At 36.2% G+C, this 21,070-nt stretch overlaps 1 protein-coding gene across 1 annotated transcript in view; it reads left to right on the top strand.

Annotated features, from left to right (window-relative positions):
* The window catches only part of TRHDE (thyrotropin releasing hormone degrading enzyme), a 326,844-nt gene that overhangs the window by 223,280 nt on the left and 82,494 nt on the right, over positions 1-21,070 (top strand). The window contains exon 7 of the mRNA XM_087814534.1: positions 8,486-8,551. Coding sequence (XP_087670660.1) covers positions 8,486-8,551 — 66 coding nt within the window. The remainder of the gene's footprint in view (positions 1-8,485; positions 8,552-21,070) is intronic.

Raw genomic sequence — 21,070 nt, 5'->3', positions numbered from 1 at the left:
CTGCCTCTTCTGCCAGAATGTAAAATCTGTGAAAGTTTTTTGGTTTGTTCTTTGCAACATTTTCAGTCCCTATAAAAGTGCCCAACACAGCAAACACTCAATAATGTTTTGTTAAATTCATAAATATATCAATTTTTAAATTTACCTTAGTGTACCATCCCCCCCCCCCAAATATTTGTATCTTTATATACAATCCCACTAGAATATTTGAAAGATCTTGTCTCCTCACATCTTTATCTATACTTGGTACTATTCAAGTCCCACATTTTTTGCCAGGTTATGGCTGTGAAGTGCTGTCTTATTTGCATTTCCTTGTTTCTTAGTGAGATGAAGTATCTTTCGTATATTTTTGCCATTTGGGTTTCTTTGTGAATTTTCTGTGTATATCCTTTGTCCATTTTCCTGTGGGGTCTTTAAAAAAAGTGGTTTTCCTATTGATTTAATTATTGATAAATGAGGTGGGTTTTTGTTGTTATTTGTTTGTTTGTTTTTTGTATTATGGGCACTAATTTTTGGTTGCTAAAAAGACTGTAATTTAACTTTTGATTTATGATGTCTTTTATCACAGACTTTTAAAAACTCAATTGTAGTCTTTTTGCCCATTTTCTCTTTTATGCTTCATGCGTTTTTTTAAAATACCCTTCTTTACTCCAAATTCTTAAAGATATGCTTTGACAATTTTTCCTAATATTTTTAGTTTTGCATTTTATATTATGTTTGGATGTTTTTGTTGCCTTTTTATGTTGTGATGTGAAATGTAATTTTATTTTTGTTTAGATGATGCTTGTGAGAATAGGACTCTATAAATTGATTCTTAATTAATCTTCTCAGTGCTAATTATTGGATTCCCTGCCCTAGCCCCGCTCTTCTGTAATACTATCCTCCTCAGCTGTCACCAGTATCAGCATTTGTGCATCTGTCATCCAGCATCCTGGTCCCTGCTTTACATGTGTATCCCTCGCTAAGGTCGAACCACTATCGCATTTTTAGTTTAATACTGAGCGTGATGATTCTCTGTGTCTTGTTCTCTTTCAGAATTGCTAGTTGTTTACTATTTGCCGATCCATATTAATTTTAAAATGATGACAGTTTCTGGGGGGGAAAATCTTCTGAAGATTTTATAGGTTAATTTTAAGCTATTTGAGATTTTTCTAGCTTTACAAGAAATATAGCTTTTCATATTTAGGCCCTGTTGTCTTAGGTTAAGTTATGCAATTTTCTCCATGAAAATGCCAAACAACTTTTAATTTTTCCCTATAATTTTTGGTTTTGTTATAGTTCTTTGTATATTTGCTTTTGAGAATAGGACTCTATAAATTGATTCTTAAATTAGTTTTTGCTGATTTATATCAACTCTCTTGATTTTTGTGTATTGATCTGTGTCAGGTAACCTTGCTGCACTGTTTTATTGATTTTATAAATTACTTCTATAGATTTTCTTTGATTTCTGTAAGGACTTTAACAACATTTCTAAGTAATACTCATTTATTGCTTCATTTTTATCACTTCCATCTTTGAGGAGAACATACAGTGTTTCACCAATCAGTGTAGTTTTGGAAGATGGCCTTTGACATGTTCATGAATTCCCTTCTTTTCCTAGTTTAAAATACATTATTTTGAATGAATGCTAAGTCATAGCAAATGTTTTTCTCACATTAATTGATCTGTTTTATTTTCAGTATCTTAACCATTTCTTTATTTTCTATTTTGTTCATTTCTGCTGTTATGTTTTATTCTTCCATGAACATTCATTTGAACTTATAGTATTATTCTGTTTCAAATTTCTTTAATTGACAGCTTTCATGTACGTGCCATTTTTATTTATTCTTATTAAATTTATTGGGGTGACAGTAGTTAATATGAACATATAGGTTTCAGGTGTGAGTTTCTATGTTACAAGATCTGTATATTGCTCTGTGTGCTCACCACCCAAAGTTGTATCTTCTCCCATCACCGTATAGTAAGTGCTATTTTTGACACTTAAAAACTCCCTGTTTTCTTATCCTTGCATCTGTGGTCTTCATTTTTGGCTTCCTGTTGATTTAAATATAGATTACCTGGTTTGAATACCATTACTTGAGAAGACTAAAAAACAAAAGGCCCCAGTTCAGCACATGTGGTGAATTTCATTACAGGGAAGACTGAGTACCTGTGCGTTGGCTATGAGCGCAGGGTTTGAATTGCTGATTTGAAACTAGCAAGTAGTTTCTGGATACCTCACCTAGTTGGGACTGTCTTTCACTGGCAGTGGAAACATTATGGCACTGACAGCTAATAGGTGTGCCAATAATAAGTCTAAATGATGTGACCCACATCTAATTGTGGAAAGAAGAAACAGTCATTTGAATCAATTAGCGAGTCATGTAAAATAATTTAATAAATTGCGTAGCTTAGACTTAAAAGATGTATGACTCAGAGGACAGAAAGCATTGAGGGCTAATATAGTTGTGGGGCATTTCATGTGATAGTATGGACTCTGTGCTTTTGAATAATGTATAGGGTTTAGAATATAAGACCGAAAAGGAATGTCATTGCAGTTGAAGTCAATCGTATGATTAAAACATGAGGGTATAAGGTGTGCTCATGGAATAATGAGCTCAGCTTAATTAGAGGCTGCTTGGGCAAAAGTAGGTTTACCATTGTTTGCATGGAAATCATACAAAAATAAATAAATAATAACACAAGAATTAACTCTGATTCATGTGCTCACAACAATAAACCTACTTTTGTCCACCCCTGTATATGGAAAAAAATCTTGGTAAGTACGTGAGTTTCATTGTGTACGGCCTTGATTTACTATCATAGGAAATTTAAAAATAACAGTTTGGGGGGGCCAGTGTGTTGACATGAAAAAGGTGGTAATGATGAAAATGAGGACAACTACGTGCTTTTGTTGAAGTGTATTACGTGCCAGACACTCTCCCAAATGCTATATATGAGGGATTTAAATGAATCCTCAGAAAAATCTTGAGGTATCATCATCACCATCATTGTTAGGAGGAGTAGTTGTTGTTGTTACTCTTGTTATATTCTAGTTGTAGATACTTAGGGAGCTCATCTAACATGACTAAGCTCTTACATCTAGTAGATGACAGAGCTAGGACTTTCAACAGACACGATCCTTCTTTAGAAGTAAATACTAAATTAGTCCCATGTAGTCCATGGGGTGGACTTGTGAAAGTGAGAACACATCTGGGGTTGTCACTGGGAGGCTGTGAAGTAGTTCTCCCAGGCAGGGATAGAGACTTGGGCTCAGGAAATAATAAATCAGAGGACTCCAAGGCTCCAAGTGTGGGTAACTAGGGCAATGGGGCACTCATTCTGCCTCCTTTCATGCTAACAGATAATTCAGCAGTTGAATGCATAGATGTAAGTCTGGAGAAAGCCTCCTTTGTAAAACTAGTTCTTTCCATTTCTGCCCACTCCCCTTATTCTCTCTTTCTCTCTCTCTCTTCCTTCCTTTCTTCTTGGTAATCAATTTGTGAGTGAGCAATATTCAGGATTGGATATTTTACTTTTATTTTTTTCTTTTACTCAGATCCTAAATATAATTATCAAACTCTTGCCAAAAAAAAATAAAAATCTTGCTTTGGAAAAAACATGGAGAATTTAAGATATGCTTTTGTTCCAGACCAAAAGCCATTATTCAGTAACAAATGATGTTAGAACATCTCATAATCTGCACACATGTCCAGATTTCATGCAGATACATCATTTAGAAACTTACATTTTAAAAGTTCTTTGATTTAGAATCATTAGACTAATTCTTTTAGTAACTTAGTAACAAGAAAGTCTTGCCTCAAAGGTTTTTATGCTAACAGATAATTCAGCAATTGAATGCATGGATGTAAGTCTGGAGAAAGTTCTAGTAATTACTATACCTGTGTAATTTTGGACAAATTCCTTTAATCCTTAACCTCAGTTTCTCCCATATGTAAACTGATTATAATGATATATTATTTCTTTACCTGTTCATACCCTGGATATGAGCAAACACATCTATAAAGTGGAATATTGGAATATACTAGCTAAGGGACCAATAATTTACGCTTGTTTGGATCTCAGCATTTCAAGTTGCCCTTCTGGGCCAGGCCTTCTTCAAGAACTCTCTGTGGCGTGTGAGGGATTTATTTGAGAAAGGAGAGAGGAAGGTGGGGCCAGCTGTCTTGAGGTCACAGGGCAGTTCACAGTCTGTGCTAGGAGAGAGTCACAGAAGAAGCGTTGGGTTGAAAGAGTTTCAGACAGCAGCCCAATTGCAAGAAACACCCTTCCAGACCGACGGGGGGTCCTGAAGCCCAGGTTCTCCATTAGAGGAGTCCCCCATCTCCCTGGAAGGGGCCGATCTTCATTTCACTGTCGTGCTCAGTCACTGGCTGGGAGTGGACTGAGGAAAGTGCGGCCTGCAGGGTGGTGGATGCAGAGGGGCAGCGAGAAGAAACCTGAGCGCTGCATTTTCACCGCCGCCACATCCTCGAACAGCGTCTGATAAAAATCTCACTGTTTTCAACTTTGCTCGTCCTTTGTTCTTACTGAACCTGCTCTCAACTACCTTTATGCCTCCTAGTCCATCAACAGGTTGTATTGTGCCAGCCAACTTATGTCTTCTATTGCATCGCCAACCCTGGACACATTGGTCGGCTATGTCAACTGTGTCTCATTGAATTAGGTTTCTCTTCACCATCTCCTGGGAACATCTGCTGATTCCAAGCTCTGGGTAACTCTAGGAATTTCCTTTCTTTTTCTAACTTCTTGCTATGCTCAAGGTTTCTGGAGAGTATCATGTAACTATTTTGATTTGGGATCACAAAAAAGTAATCCAAATTCAATAAGATTACTGATTTGGGAGTTAAGTATTGGTGGAATTCTAATCCTGGCTCCATAATTTACTACTTGTGTTAATTTGGGTAAGTACACAACCATTTAAGGCTCAATTTTCTTATCTAACCAATAAAAATAGCGGCAGTGTTCTTCTTACAATAACGTGAATAAGGCATGTAGTAGTTGCTTAATGAATGACAGGTACATCGTTAATAATTTTTGCTAGGACTTAGACTTTTCTGCACATTTCTACATTTTTTGACTCCTTATTACCTTCTCACTGGAGTAAAAAACCTAGTTCCACTCTTTCCAGATCACAAAACCTCAGGACTGCCTCTCCTATATTATAGTGGCTCAGTATTTATTGAGAACCTACTAACGCTGTGTTTTGCACTGGGTCTTTAGTGGTGAGTCAGACAGACCAAGTCTGCTTGTGCTTTTCACTTTCACACCTGCTTGAGTCTGCAGAGACCATTCCTGCCATTCCATGCAAATGCTCCCCGTTTACCTTTGTTTATGGAATCCACTCATCCTTCCAGGGCCAGCAGAGCGCCCAGTATTTAGATCCTTCCAGACAGAATAAACTCTCCCTTTTCTGAAGCCCAGTCAAATACTTTTTTCTTTGCAATTCATCTTGTAGCGTGTTGTGTCCTCTCATCTCACTCACGAGGTTTTGCGGTCCTGGAGGACAGAGGCTGTGGCACACCTATTTATATTCTGCAGGATACGGAGCGTTCTGTCTTGCTCAATAAGCACATGTTCAAGGAATAAATTAGTTGCAATAATCTCCCTCTCTTCTAAAGTGATTACTTATCACCGAGGTATACCAATAAAGTAATAAACTGTATATCCGGCCGCGTAGTCTTCAAGAATACAAAGTACCTGCTACACATGCAGCTCATTTCTCTTTCTCTCATCCAGAGCACCTCTGGGCCCTGCTCAGGGAGCTGGGGTGCTGAGTCATAGGGCACAGTCCTTTCTCTGGAGGTGTTTACTCTCTTTGAGGCTGACGTGAATGAAAGCGATTACAATGTAAAAGAAAATAAATTTTAGCTAGGAACTTATATGAAAAAGATGCTCCAAATATAAAAATTACTAAGTGAGATATGGGTTAATAAGTGTACTTTTGTGGAATATTTTTTATGAAACCCTAAAAAATTCAGGTAGTAGTTTCCATCCTAATATCTCCCTGAACCATAATACAGTAAATATAATGATGGCTTTTCTTGAGCAAGTCTCAAATTATAAAAATCTTGTAGAAATAGTCTATTTCCCGTAAAGCTGTCTAATACCCAGTTTGTTTGATTGGGGATGGCATTTTGAATCATAAGTGAGTATAAGTTACAGTATTGTAAATAATATTTGCTTGGTGAAAACATGTTTTAAACACTGATGAATGGGGATTCAATGTTATGCTTTTCTAAAATATTTGCAATGAGTTATGCCTGCATTAGAGGTGTGATCCCTGCTATAAGCCACACACAGTAGGTGCCATGTATATGTTGGCTGAAAGATCACAGTTGGAAAGCCCATCTGTCTATGAAGTTTTGTGAAATAAGGATTTTAAAAACGTAGCTTTGGAAAAAAAAGACTAGTTAAATATAGAAGCGTGCACGCTACTCTGGAGAATTTAAAATGTTCAAGTGGGCAACACAATCATATTTTTAAAATAAATTACACAATATAGTAATAATAGGGAAGTCAGTGATATATAACTTTTATATGTTGAATATATTCCTAGGTTTTATTTCCTGTTAGCACTCTGCTAACAGGAAACACGGGTACATTCTTTATGATTAGAAAGGATTCTTTTGCTATTAGTCAGTGCTAAATTGATAGTTTTTATAGCTCGACAAGAGACCAAGTCATCATTACCTGGAGGGAAATACGTAAATCATCTGAAGATGGCTGTGCTGTTCTGAAGGAAAGTTGGAGATGACTGCTTGAGAGTCGAAATCTCACTCCTCAAGTGGCAAGGGGTAGCTTTGCTGCAGAATTGACTGTTTCCACCCTGGGGGTGGCTATGGTAGATGGGGGCATCTATGGGGGGGCAGGGCCTGTGAAGGAAATTCAAGAGGCAGAGCTGGTAAATTCTAAAGGGAATTGTAATCTGGTCTTCAGATTGATTCATAAATACTTACATCTTAGGAATCTATACAAGTATGCAGAAGATAAAGAGGCAAAAGCAAAAGAAACAGCAAAGAGTAGAAGCTATGGGGGGGAATATCTCAGAAAAGGCACAGAACTCTATGGCTTGTCCAGCTTATCATTTGTTGAGTTGTGAATATCAACTTTGGGAGCAATTTTGGTGATGATTGACATCTTTTTATGACATTTCTTTAATGATGATTCATGGAGCCTGAGTATTGTATAAAAATCCCAGAATTCTGGGAAACAATGTTAGTAACAGTGGAAATTCCTCCTCGCATCTTTGACTGGCTGCCACAGCTCAGTCCCAGGCAGGATGAGTCTATATGTGGTTGATACGATTCTCTTACAAAAAAGAGACACTTGGCAAGAAATGAGTTACTGGAGAGTGTAAATTTATAATGAATATGAATTCGATGTGTAAGCCACGAAAGGATTTTCCCCCTAAAACCAGGCTATTATTTATATTTAAACGTTTGCTGCTTATAATCCATCAGGCCATAGTTAAAAACAATTTTGTGCAGATTGAAATACTTTCTTGAAAGCTTATTTATATTTTGCAAGCGAATTTGTGATCACCCAGGCATAACCATCATTACTTGGAATGTTCCATATTGATTACATGTCTACCTTTTTGCACCGATATTGTTCTGCAATATAATAATTGTTCTCAAGGTGAGATAGACTCTTAAATTAGTATTTTCCTCTATTACTTTAAATATTTATATCGATCACATGTTTTACTTGTATATGGATGGATGGCTGTAGCCAGCCTCTTAAAAGAAAGGGAGAGGGAATAAAAATAATTAGTTTGATAAAATATGGATAGCTAACACTCATATCATGGTTACTATTTTTCAGACCATGCTTTAACTGCCTTGCATATATTAATTCGTTTAAGCTTCAGAACAACTATATTAAATAGGGGCTGTTACTGCCTGCACTTTGCAAAGGAGAAAAGTGAGGAACACAGAGCTTAAATATTTTTTTCCTGAGTGAATGTGGTGAGTAGGTGGCAGAGCCAAGATTTGAAACCAAACAGTCTGACCGCTTGGTATCCCTACTCTCCACTTCTACAGCTAGGCTATTCTTAGTTGAGCCAGGGTTAGAGTAAGTAACTACGTTACTCCAATGCTATATTTTAATGTGATTATTTATTAACATGGGTGTTCTCCCTTACAGGATTATGAACTTGTAAGTACAAGAACCATGTTTTATTAACTCTGCCATATATAGTGCTTAATAAAACTTTTATTATTCCTGAATTACAGCTTCTTATTGCCCTGAGATATCCTGTCCAGCAGATTTCTATTTTGAAATCATTGGTTTTCAATTCACAAAATAAAAAATGCAATTGTTGCATGTAAGAGGAATATTGAAATCATGCTTTTCTTATTTCTTAACTACTTTAAAATAGAATGAGTGACTCAAACTTTTTTTTTATTAATATACAATAACTTTAGAATCATGTTACTTGGTTGAAATTCTTTTCTTTTTAAAAAATACTCTTTTCCCGCAGGGTGCTGCTTTAATTAGAATGCTGGCTAATTTTATGGGCCATTCAGTATTTCAGAGGGGTTTGCAAGTAAGTAAACTGCTTCCTATTTTCTCTTACCCTTTCCCTGTCTTTATATTCATTTTAAAGATTTTTCACAGCTTGAAAAATTGCTGAACTTGATGGAACACTTTAGGATGAGTAAGGTAAGCAGTACCTTTCCATATGACAAATGAAAGAGGTAAGATACTCACTGTATCAGCTGACCAAACTCGAACTGCTGTACCACTTAGAATCTCTTTAATACACATTTTTAAATTGAAGTAATTTTCAAATCCATCAGATCCTAAGTAATCTACGAAAGACTTTTTGAGTCAGCTTTTTTCTTTCACTTAAAATTTTACACGCAGCGAAACAAATGATGTATTTGAGAAAATCTTGATTCCATTTTTTATACATGTGCATTCTTTGTTGTTGTTTTATTGTTGATATGCGTAGATTGTTATTTGTTTCAGAGCTAGTTAAATGTCTTGAAATTAGAAAATACAATATTTTAAATAAAGGAGAAAAGGAAATATTTGTATCATACTGTGTGTAGAGTATGAAACTTGGAATCTAGGAGTGGGTTCTTAGAAAAGAGATTCTTAACTCTTGAAAGCAAACACAAACAGAAAAATAGAACTTTTATTTCATTGAATCTGTTGAAGTAAATCCTGTTCCTAGCAGCTGTGATTGATGAATTATTTATGATGCATTCTGCTACTTAGAAGTGTCCTTTAAAGTAAATTGATGTTCACCTGAAATACAATTATGCTAAGACAGAGAGAGCAATCAATCTTATCTGTTCTTAGTAAGCTTTTCATTTTGAAATTTAAATAAACTACGTATGGGATCAGGTGATATTTTAGTAATATAATTCTATCTTTACCCAAAATAAACTAAAAGATAAAATACAAAGCAAGAGTTAAATATGTTATGACAAAGCTATATATACTTAACACAACAAAGGAACAAATGGACATTTCTTGAAGAATAATTTTCCTTAGAAAATATCTTTACAGATTTGTTCCAGCAGAGGTTGGAATTTACTTTAATCAGCTCTTTCTATTAAGGACACCTTCAGAATAGCCGAGTTTCGTTGAACCTACAGGCCTGTGCTAAAGCCTCTATTCTGATCACATAGGTGGGAAAATCTTTTTTCTCAAGGAGTGCCCTCTATGAATATCAACTTTCTGGAGGAATGTCCTTCTTTATCCCTACTCTGTTGTTTTTCCCCATTGAAGCTGGTGCATGACAGTCCCAGCAAACATCTAAGCTTTAATAAGGGCAACACACATCGAATTGGATTTCCTGGTAGCGAGTTGATGTGAAATCATTTTCTGTATACAATTCTTATTGCCTTTCCTCACCCATGTGTATGGATTTGTTTGGCAGGCTGAGTACGTATAGATATATTATTTGGAGAGGATTATTGTCTCGCAACATTTTTCTTCACCCTGTCATGCTTTTTGTGGTATGCAAAATACATCGATTTTTAAGTCACCCGGTTCGACTGCCCCAGTCTGTTCAGTTTCATCTGAAACAGGCTCTTGGCCCTCTGACTCCCATATGCTGAACTTTCATGCGAAGCTTGTGTTACTTGTGCACCTGATGCTTGATTTGGTTAATTTTCAACCGAGGGACTCTATGCTTGTCAACATCGCATTTCATTTGCCTTGTGACATCTCATCGATCAGATAGATCTGTATCCTTCAGTACTCCCCTCGCCGCTTTATTTACACTCATCACTCAAGCAGATTTAGTGTATCATCAGCAGTTTGGATTCGTTTACAGTAGATCCCCATGTCTAGGTGATAAATTATCATCTCTTGTGCATGAAGATGTATGGGATACATTTTGGAAATGACCTCCTGAACAGACACTTTATGTCACGGTGCTGAGTGGTCACAGAGTTGATAGGAATATATTTCCCATCCACAGGGCCCTAGGGAGTCTTGGTTCATAGTCTTTTTGAAAGAGCTAATCTGGACTGTCAGTGCTTACCTCTGCTGGGAAATCTATTAATTGTTTTTACATTAACCATGGTTATTTCTATGTTGACAAATGGAAGTTTATGTTTGCAGGCAGACCCAGGGTTAGAGTTACAGGTGTAAGCAATTTCAGATATGAGTTTTTAAAATATATTTTTTCTCCCTTTCTTCCTCCCTCCCTCTCTCCCTCTGTCCTTCCTTCCATTTCCTTTATTATTATTATTAATCTTCCTCCTCTCCCTCCCCCTCCTTCATCTTCTCTGTCCTCTGTCCTTGGCCCTCATGTTGCACATGAGGACAATAATACTGTTTGTTCTTTCTTTTTTAAAATTTGTGTTATCTTACAACTTTTGTATTCTTTTGACTCATGCTCTTTTGGGAACAAGGCAGACTTTTTTATTTTTATTTTACCAATACAACCACAGAAAAGTAATGTATAATAAATAATAAATACATAATAATAGAAATAGGTATAAAGTAAATTACAAATGTAATATTTTTATATATTAAATATAATAAAACATAGTATAGAAAAGTAGAAGGTTTCTGGGAAGTTTCTGGGTCAGTTCACATGTTCATATTTAACCTAAAAAGTATCTCAGTATAGATTAAACTTCATTTTCCCACCTTTTCTGATAGTTTATATTGGAAAGTATACTTTAAGTTCCAGCTCACGCATGTATTCCTCAGTACGAAGGGACTCAGAGACTTTTTGATAAAAATGTTTTGCTCCTAATAGCCATGTAATCCATTGGGTTAGCTGTTAGTAAGCCTAGAAAACAGTTTCATGCTGAATAATCACACTTCCCTTAGTCTGGTCTTCTGGATAGACTTTTGCCTAATTCCTCTTACTTCTTGAATTTTGTGTGCTGCTTAAATCACTCAGCCCTGCATCGTTTTTAAGTAAATTTCCTCACAACGTTTCTTTGCAATAGTATATACATACATGAAAGTTTTATCCTGGCTACAATTAATAAGTTAGCTTCTGTTTTGATGTTTAAATTAAAAGTGAAGTATAGAGCCCACCAAGCTTGAACCTTAGTTTGATGCCACTTGTAAATACTATGTTTGTAAAACATTTATATTTTTGAAAACTGTGCATATCTACTATCTAAGTAATCCATTTCCCCAAACAATAACAGGCATATTTGGGGAAGCATGAGACAATGGAATGAGTAGGGAGAAGTGACTCTAATTTCTGTGTCTAATTAATGGCATCTTTTCTACAAGTCACTTAAACCTTTCTTGGCCTCTGACTTTAAAATGCAAGAGTTGGACAAAATGCTCTAAGATTTTCCCACCTTCTCTGAATCTAAGATTTATTTGATACATTTTACTAGTTAGATAATTTGGGTTTGATACTTTAACTTTGGAAAGCTGTTTTAATTTGATGGGAAAGTTTGTAACTTAGATATGCAAAAGGGAGTGATTCCTTGTTCTTGAATCTTCAGTTAATCATCTGAACATTAGGGCTATATGGTATTCAATATATATATTCAGTTGACCCCCGAATGAGACAGGTTTGAATTGGGGGGGGGGTGTCATTTTATATGCAGGTTAAAAAAAATACCTGTGCTGTTTCCATCCATGGCTGGTAGTCCGCAGATGCGGAGGGTCGACTGTATGCGTTGATCCATAACATATATAGGGGACTTGAGCATCTGTAGAATTTTGGCCTCCACAAGGGCCTGGAACCACTCCCATGGTTACTGAGGTATGACTAAGTTTTGGGGGAGTCAAAATTTATACATAGATTTTGACTGCAAGGGAGTCAGCGCCCTTAACCCTCACATTATTCAAGGATCAGCTATAGCACTATAACTAGTCCAGCCAAACCAGCATTTATTTTTACTGAGAGTTTTTGCTGGTAATATGTTTCTTTTGCCCTTATTAAGAAACAACTTCTATTCCCTTTGCTTTTTAGTTGCCTTTCCTATTTTGTTACACTTTGATATTTTTCTCTGGATACTTTACATGTTTTTTATTAAACTACTGTTATTTTCCATGGCAATTTCTAAGGACTTTCTTTCTGAAGTTTCTTGTTGATTTTCATTATATATGTTGTCCTTACTAAAGTTAGAATTTCTGGAACTTGTGTTCCTGAAATCTGCTGAAACTGGCTCTGCTTATGGATCTGACTGCGCTGAGGTGGTTGGAGGCTGGTCCAGAGGAGAATCGGACCAATCCCCCTTGATGAGTGTCATTGCAGGGGACTTAAACAAGGGCTAACTGACTTTTTCAGTGGCAAGAAGAGCTGCTTTTGAAGGGAAACTCAGTGGAATCTAGACTTTAAAAGTCCCCGTTCCAATTCTCAGTGTCCCACACTTTCTCAATCAATGCCCTATTTTCACATAAGAGACCGAATGAAGCCGTGGAATTCACTGGAGTTGTGATTTTACCACTCAGAATTCCAAACCTTACTTTGCTTTTCAGTTTTATTGATTCTAAGTTTAAAGGAGATACAAGACTCTTTTAGTATAGTCAGAGACAATCTCTGATTCCCTGCCAATACCTTCAGCTCAGAATTTAAATGACTGAGATTATAGTATTTTTGTAATCTCTCGTCTTGTCAGAAATGACTATTTTTGTTGCAGATTTTGTAATTCTCTATTCTCCTGTAATGTTCTATTGAAAAAGTCATTTGTTTTTTCAAAGCTTATTCTTCAATTTAGGCAACTATAAATGATAATTTAAGAATCTGTCCTGGCCTTGAAAACCATAGATTGCCAGAATTTTATTACCCATTGTCAATGCTATTATCTCATTTAAATTTGATGAAGGCAGGCAAACAATTGTAGATTTCCATCTTTGAGGGTATGTTTCCTGGAATATACCACTCCTGGTAAGTGTCACAGTAGAAGAATCAAAACCACGCTAGGTACATCAGGCAGAAAGGTATTTAACACAGAGTATATGACGTTTCTAAATCTGTTGGGAGGACTAGAGGAGTAAAGGTCAGGAAAGCCACTGCTAAACCTTAGAAAATCAAGAAATTTAAGGATCACAGGGAACTGATGTCCATATCCCAGCTGCCTGCAGTGCACCTGGAAACCTGGTAGGGCACAGCTTACCTTGACCTCTGCCAACGCCCACATGCCTGCTCATTGTTACTTGAGCAATGATGACTCTCTTCTTTCATGCTTTCCATGGCTTTTATGTGTGCTTTTCATGCAGAACTTAAACTTGGACCTAACTTTCAAAGGATTCCAGTAAGTGAAGCTTCCAGCCCATGCAATGCACAGCAGTGTACAACACAGTGGGAATGGTGATGAATTGCTAACAGGCAATTTAACACACTTTATCAATTTCTTTGTTCTATTGATTAAATCATAGTGTATTATTTTTGTAGGTTGTCATATTAACGCATGGAGATTTAAAATGTATTAATACCTTATTTATCTCTTTCATAATATTTGTATTAAGACCATGCAATACTTTGTAACTAGAGCAGATGTTTTCATCTGATTTCAGTAGTTTTGTAAGAATTTATGATGGGAGAAATTAAAATCAAACAATCAGTGACCATAATTCACTTATTTTCTAACCACAGCTCAGTTTCCTGTGGTCTATAATCCCCAGTTTCATCTTTGAAAGAATGAGTTGATTTAGTACTCTCAGGGCGAATCAGTACCAGTAATATGTCTAAAATTTTTAATTTTTTAGTTATTACTCTTCCAAAATAAGGAACCAAAGAAAAAAAGACAGGAAACTTACTATTGTAAATAACAATTTTGCTTTTTATAAACTAAAGAATTTCAAAGATTCGGTTTTATAATCACAACTGTTGGCTGTTCATTCTACCTTCCTCACCTCCAGGTGGTCTCATTCTCATGGGATATGGCAAATGCAGGGAGGAAAATCTAAGCAGCAGTTTGCCTAAATTGCTTTTAATTTAAGACCAGTTATACATAGGACATCTGGAGAGTAAGCTTATGTGATTTTTCCAGTCCAAGATTTTCTCCTAGCAATGATTCCAGTGAGTAAAAATGATGAAAAAAAAAAACCCCACAAATACATAATACATTCATTGTAAGGACTTAAGAGTGGACATGAAATGCAATAGGCAGTTCAGCAGTAACCAGTAACTCTCTCTTGAATACAGGCTCAAGTTACCCTTTTTATACATATTATAATTTTTACTTTGATCACCTCAGATTTGTCTGTGGCATAAATATTCCCAAATTCCTTCCCAGGTCATACTGTAAAAAACACACACAAAATCTGGCAAGATCACTTGGGGGGCTTCACGTCTGTTTAATAATGCTCTGTTTGAATGTGATTTTCATATTATAATACCACAAGCAGAAGTAGATTGCTTTCTGGCAGGACACTGGGATGGGGTCTATGCAGTGGAACCTCATTTCTCCCTCTTTTCCACTTAGACAATCTTTCATGCCCAATATTGCTGTTGACTTTCATTTCCTATATGGTTCCTGGAATAGAAATATCCTGCAATTTTGCTCTCCTTGTTTTTTTTTGTCTCTAGAAGTTCTTGATTATTTTATACATCTCCCTGGAATTTCCCTTGCTCCTATAAATAAATGCTTCCTTTAAATTCCCCCTTCAGTAAAAACTGTCCATTCCAAAGCATTTTTCAATAATTCTTACATCTTTCATATCCTAGAGTTCTTAGTAAGTGCATATACATTAAGTTTCACCCATATGTAACAATCCTTATGCATATGATCCATAAGTTAGGATCTACTTTTGTTTTTAGAATTTATTTTATATTGTTGACACTATCACAGATGTCCCCCCCCTTTTACTCTCCTCTCCACCCAGCCCCACCCCAGCCTAGGCCTTCCCCACAATGTTGTCCGTGTCCGCGGGTTATGCATACATGCATACAAGTTCTTTGATTAATCTCTTCCTCTCCCCTCCAACCCCCCCTTCCCTCTGAGATCTGTTAGTCTGCTTGCTCCATGCAGCTATGTCTCTAGACCTTAAGTTCCAGTAGCTCAAATCCTCATGTAAGTGTTATACTTCTGTTTTTAAGGTAAGTAATTCATGTAATGATTCTTTCAGATAGACTTTTATACCTTATTTTGACCTTATTTCGTTTTTGCTTATTATAATCTCCCTAGTTGCATTTTTTTCCTCTGACTTTTTTTCTGGAAATAAAAGAATAAAACTATAATTATGAAATCCTCAGCTAATATTGATTGGCTCAGTAGCTATTAAAAATAATTAGTACATAGTGCTATTGCTTTTTCTTTTCAAACAAAACAATATGGTCTTAATGACTTGAGCTTAGCAGTATCATCCTTCATGTTGTTACGACTCAACACCCGGGAATTGAAATTGTGAAGAAAGATCTTTGTTAAACTTGATATAAACTCAAGTCCTGAAATCCATGTCAGAAAATGAGTCACCTTTCTGCTCAGCCAATTAGGGTAGTTCATATCATCTAAAATATGGTTGAATAAAGAAAGATTTCTCTTGATTAATATTTAACTGCTCTTTCCATAAGGTAACCTACAACAAGATGTTTGGCTCCAATTATCAGAGTGAAAATTGCTTATGCAAATCAATGTAAGGCAATGAGGTGTGGATAAAAAGCAAAAGGGAAATATCATTATTATTGGTTTGTGCTCATAAAATTCTGATAGCCTGAAGGTAATGACAGGCACAAAGCCATAGGGATTATTAGTAGCAACAACATACTCAATAACCTGTGTTCCAATGAGAAGTTATATATTAACATGTATACGCAGGATTTTTATTTGATAACTGCTGGCTTACGTTCGTGAGAGGGTGATCACCCCTTGCATGTAGGCTTCCAGATAAATGAAAAGTCAGAAAATAATAGAGGAACAGAGGCGCTGTGTCAAAGTTAATTTCCTTTCTGAAGAGAGAGTATTGTTTTCATCCAGATGGTAGCTGAATAATGCTTAATCTGAAATGACCATCGGCAGTTTCTGCTCAAATCTCTCCACGTTTCACTTAAAGCTCTGTGCAGTTTTAAATACGCTATAGGTAGAAAAGGTTAACACTTTAATAATTTGCTGTGATCACTCAATACTGTACAGTGGGGGGCAAAAGTAGGTTTACAGTTCTGAGTATGCAGAACACAGAGTTTACCCTTGTATTATTATTTATTATTGTATTATTTTCTATACAAACAACTGTAAACCTACTTTTGCCCCACCCTGTATGAAAAATAATGTTCTCATTGCTGGTGTTTAGTCATGATATTCAACATCATTAACATTTACTTTATTTAAGACCTAACTACACAGCTAAAATTAATGAGCATATTATAGAGGGAAAAAATGTTAATTTTAAGAAAAGAGTTTATGGATGTGAGAATTAAGAATATTATCTCTAATTTTTGAAAAAGTACTTTTAAATATTGAAGAGCAGAACTTTTCATATTTCTGAGAGAGAAATTACTTTTATTCATCCATTTTGATTAATTTGCTTATATACATCCACAGATTGAATCCTTATAGTTTTGCCTTTGAATTAAATGTTGTAAACTGACCACTCTGACTACATGGCATTAACTAAAAAGTCTTTATTCTTAAAGACGTGTATTTCTACTTGGTCATCCTATAGGGATTTACCCAGCTCATGGGAGGTTTTCTTTTACCTGTTGTTAAGGGCTTAAGATATATTATACATTTTATCTAATAGGGTTTGTACTATAAAACAGTGCTTTTGATAACTTTATTTAAAATGTATCTGTGAAATTGTTAGACAGGACACGTTGACTGGCGGGGGGGGGGGGGGGGGGGGGGATAGATTTGTATGTTGCAAATGCCTACCGAGCTTTCCGTGTGCACACACTGGGGTGCACCTGTCAGCACACTGCCTCTCACTGCTTACAGACTCTACCATTTGGTTAGATTACTAGTTCAGAAGTACAATAAACTTGCCTTAGAGGCATTTTTCTCCAACTTACTTAGCTCTTGCATCAGCAGTTTTCCTTTTTTTTTTTTTTTTAATTTATTTTTTCTCCCTTTTTTATGTTCTCTTTTAGGAACGTTCATGTAATAGCCTAGAGCTACCTACTTGGCAATATTACAACTTTTGACACTAAAAAAATAAGTAAACCTTTCTAAGTTGAGAGGATTTTTACCCTTGTTACTCATATTTTCATAGTTGCTTGATAATTTTATTACACTGTTTAATATGAGTAAGATGGCATAGATATACCGTAATATAATTAGGGTTTTTTTGTTTGTGAATACCTAGAATGCTTTTCAATTTTTGTTAAATAAACAACATTGTAATAATCTTTAACTTATAGATTTTCCTATTATATTTTTATTGTCTCTTCATACACAGGAAGCATATTATCAATTTTTCTTCTAAAATGTTAAGCCAATATATAATGGTAACAATAAAAGTTGAAAGTTCTCTTTTTGTAATACACCAAGCAAACAGCATTGAGACTTACAAATTTTAAAAATAAATTTCTTACTAGTTTATTAAATAAAAAAATTACCCTGTTATTTCAGTGAATATATTTTTATTAAAATGAAGCTGAAAAATTTTTCATATATCACCTTGCATTTCACTTATACTTTTCTGAGGTATATATTTTACCCATTTAAAAATTCAAGTTTTACTCATGTCCATAACTTTGTATAAATGGTTATAAAATAAAAATAATGAACTTTGACATATTTACTACAAATTCTTTTTACCCTGTGATAGCTAAATGTCAAAATTATTAAGAAAAACCACATGTTATAAACTAGTGGTTTACCAGGAGTGCTGTAACAACCTATCTTAAGTTATCTATTTGGAACTTGTCTTGTCAAAAGGTTCAAATGCATTCAAAACTCCATTTTGATCGACCCCTGTGTTTCTGTCTATGGAAGAGAGAGCTCGGCATTAGTGTGACACACAGAAAAATGCGGATGTCCATTTGTTAGACTATATCTCATTTCCAATTACAACCAGTCTTCTATATTCTGTTGCTCAAGGTCTCTCCATATGATGATTTTTAGATCAGTTTTCCCCTTAAGAATACTAATTCATTTTTTAAAAAATTATCTTTATTGTTGAAAGTATTATAGATGTCCCCTTTTCTCTCCCATTGAGCCCCTTCATCCCCTTCAAATCTTTTCTTAATGCTTTGTGCTAATAAACCAAAATGGTGATGTTTCTTCTTACTCCGGCTCTGCTTACTTTCATGTCCGCAGTCCACGTTGCTCACCCATCAGACATGTTCAGTGGTTCATTTATCCCACTTACTACACACCTACTCTGTGTAGACACCGTGTAAGTACCAAGTGTTCTGGGCACTCTGCACACAGCAAATGTGGGCCTTGATCTCATGAATCATATAGTAGGATGAAGTTAACACTGGAGAGGAGTAAAGCAGCCACATACATATTTATTAAATGTGATAAATGCTAGGAAGAAAAAAGCAAGATGCTCTGAGAGAACATTTCGGTGGGTGGGTAGGGCAGCTTTGGTTGGGTGTTCAGGAGATCTCGCTCTGGAAGAAGCATTGTGATGAGGTCTGAAGAATGAGAAGGAGCTGGGTGAGGAGTGGAGCGTGCGAGGAAGATGGAAGGGCTTGTGCAAAGGGCTGAAAAAAGAACTGAGTATTTCCAAGGAAAATAAAGAACCTGGTGGGGACAAATAGATTTAGTCAAGACAAGGGGGAGAGGGAAGAGAGGAGGCAGGAGCTAATCTAGGAGTGCCAAAGTAGGCTGTGTTAAGAAAGCTGGGTTTTATTCTGAGCACAGTGGGACGCTATTAAACACTTTTAAACTGGGGTGTGACATGGTTCTATTTATATTTAAAGCCATTATCGGGCTACTTGTAATAATACATTGGGATAGAGGCACACAGCATACTCAGAGGGGAATCAGGTAATAAAATTCAGAGGATGCTTTATTATTCAGATGAGAGATGGTGGAGGCTTAGTCAGTAGATAGACAGAGACATGAGCAGATTCAAAATGTTCTTGAAGGTAGAATTAAGTGGACCTAAGGGTAGATTAGGTGAAGAGTATGGTGGGTGAGGTGAGGAAGAAAAGGTACCCAAGAAAGATTCTGAGGTTTCGCGACCAAGACCAGAAAGTCTGTAACAGTTGGAGGTGGAGGGGGGAGGTGCCAGCGAAAGAGACTGAGATGGAGCCGCTAGAGCTGCAGGCAGAATATCAAGGGTGTGGTGTCACTCGTGTCAAGAAAAAAAGCTTATTTAAAGAATAAGAAAATGATCGATGAGGTTAAATGCGACTGAGAGGTGGAGTAAGATAAAGACAGAAAGTGTTCCGTTGGCAGCTTGCAAATGTATTGATTTCATTGGAAGAGTGAATAGAAAATGCCTGAGTGGATACAGTGTGTGTAGAATAAAATTTAAAGAAATTGGCCAAGGAACAGGATCAGAAAAACAGTGTTGGTAGTTTGAAGGAGACAGGGCTAAGGAATCTTGGCTTTTATATTTTTTTAAATGGGAGACAGTTGTACTAATTTTAGGCCAGAGAAGGAGTGAGGAGAGGAAGAGTTTGATAACTGTAGAGAAGTGAGACATAACTGGGACCTTGGTCATTGAGAAAGGTAAAGGGACTGTTTTTGATAGGGATACACTTCCTGTTAATTTGGAGATTTGTAAATGGGAAAATGACAAAGTTACTTTCTGATTGAATTCTGTCTTTCCATTGTTGCTTGGGGCAAGATCTGTAGCTGAGAGTAAGTTAATGCTGGATGGTAGACAGGTTTGAGGGCTGACGATTGATTAGGGAGAGTAGGAAGCATGGCCATATTGAGTGCCTGTTTGACTTTGGTGATTATAAATTTATAATAAAACCAAACTGCTCGATAGCATTATTTTCTCCTGTGAGGTTCAGCTGCATGAGTGCATGTTTGGAGAAGTCAAACACTTGGATTCACCCAGGATTGGAGTGTTTGCCAGCTCTGATAATTGAAGGACAAGAGCTGCAAGGAGAAGAGGTTATTTGCTAGGAATTGATCCAGATGAACTGTGAACTACAAGCTGGATAACCAGGGAAACAAAGACAGAAAAGATCTGAAAGACAAATACCTGCCATTAATGTTAACAGTAAATAATACATTAGCAAGTATATATGATTTTAGCACTGAATAAAATAAACCCCATATGCTTCCAAGCATATGGGAAATTTAATCTGCCCCTATTGAATTCCCCTTATGTCATGGACATTAATATAAGAATGTTCCAGGAACTTTTTCAGTCCAGAACATATGGTAAAGAGGCCTCTATTCCAATCCTCACTGCTAGGCTGTTGTATTGATTTCACAGAGGGGGTTGATGAGTGAACGGGAAAGAAGTGAGATAGTGCATATTGCTTGAGTGTTTGTATTTATCTTGTCCAAGCCTTGCCTTTCTGGCCACTTGAAGGTTAGTGTCTTTGCTGCTCTATCACCAAGTCAGGTATGGCTGTTTTGTGCTGAGGAGCCTAATTAGTGCCCCCATCCCATCAGTTCTCTTTGCAAAACAGGGTGCTACACCCCACAACTTGCCGAGCCCTCCAAGTCTTCTATTTCCAGACTTGGATGGGGTAAGGCTTCTAAGATTTCCTCAAGTCTGAAGAAAGGTTGCTCTCAATTTCTTGCATTTTTATCTTTTAAAAATTTTG

This window comes from Miniopterus natalensis, chromosome 2 (genome assembly GCF_054644295.1).
Source record: "Miniopterus natalensis isolate mMinNat1 chromosome 2, mMinNat1.hap1, whole genome shotgun sequence".
Lineage (NCBI taxonomy): Eukaryota > Metazoa > Chordata > Mammalia > Chiroptera > Miniopteridae > Miniopterus > Miniopterus natalensis.
The sequence above is the reverse complement of the archived record's forward strand: the minus strand, read 5'-3'. Positions and strand labels throughout refer to the sequence as shown.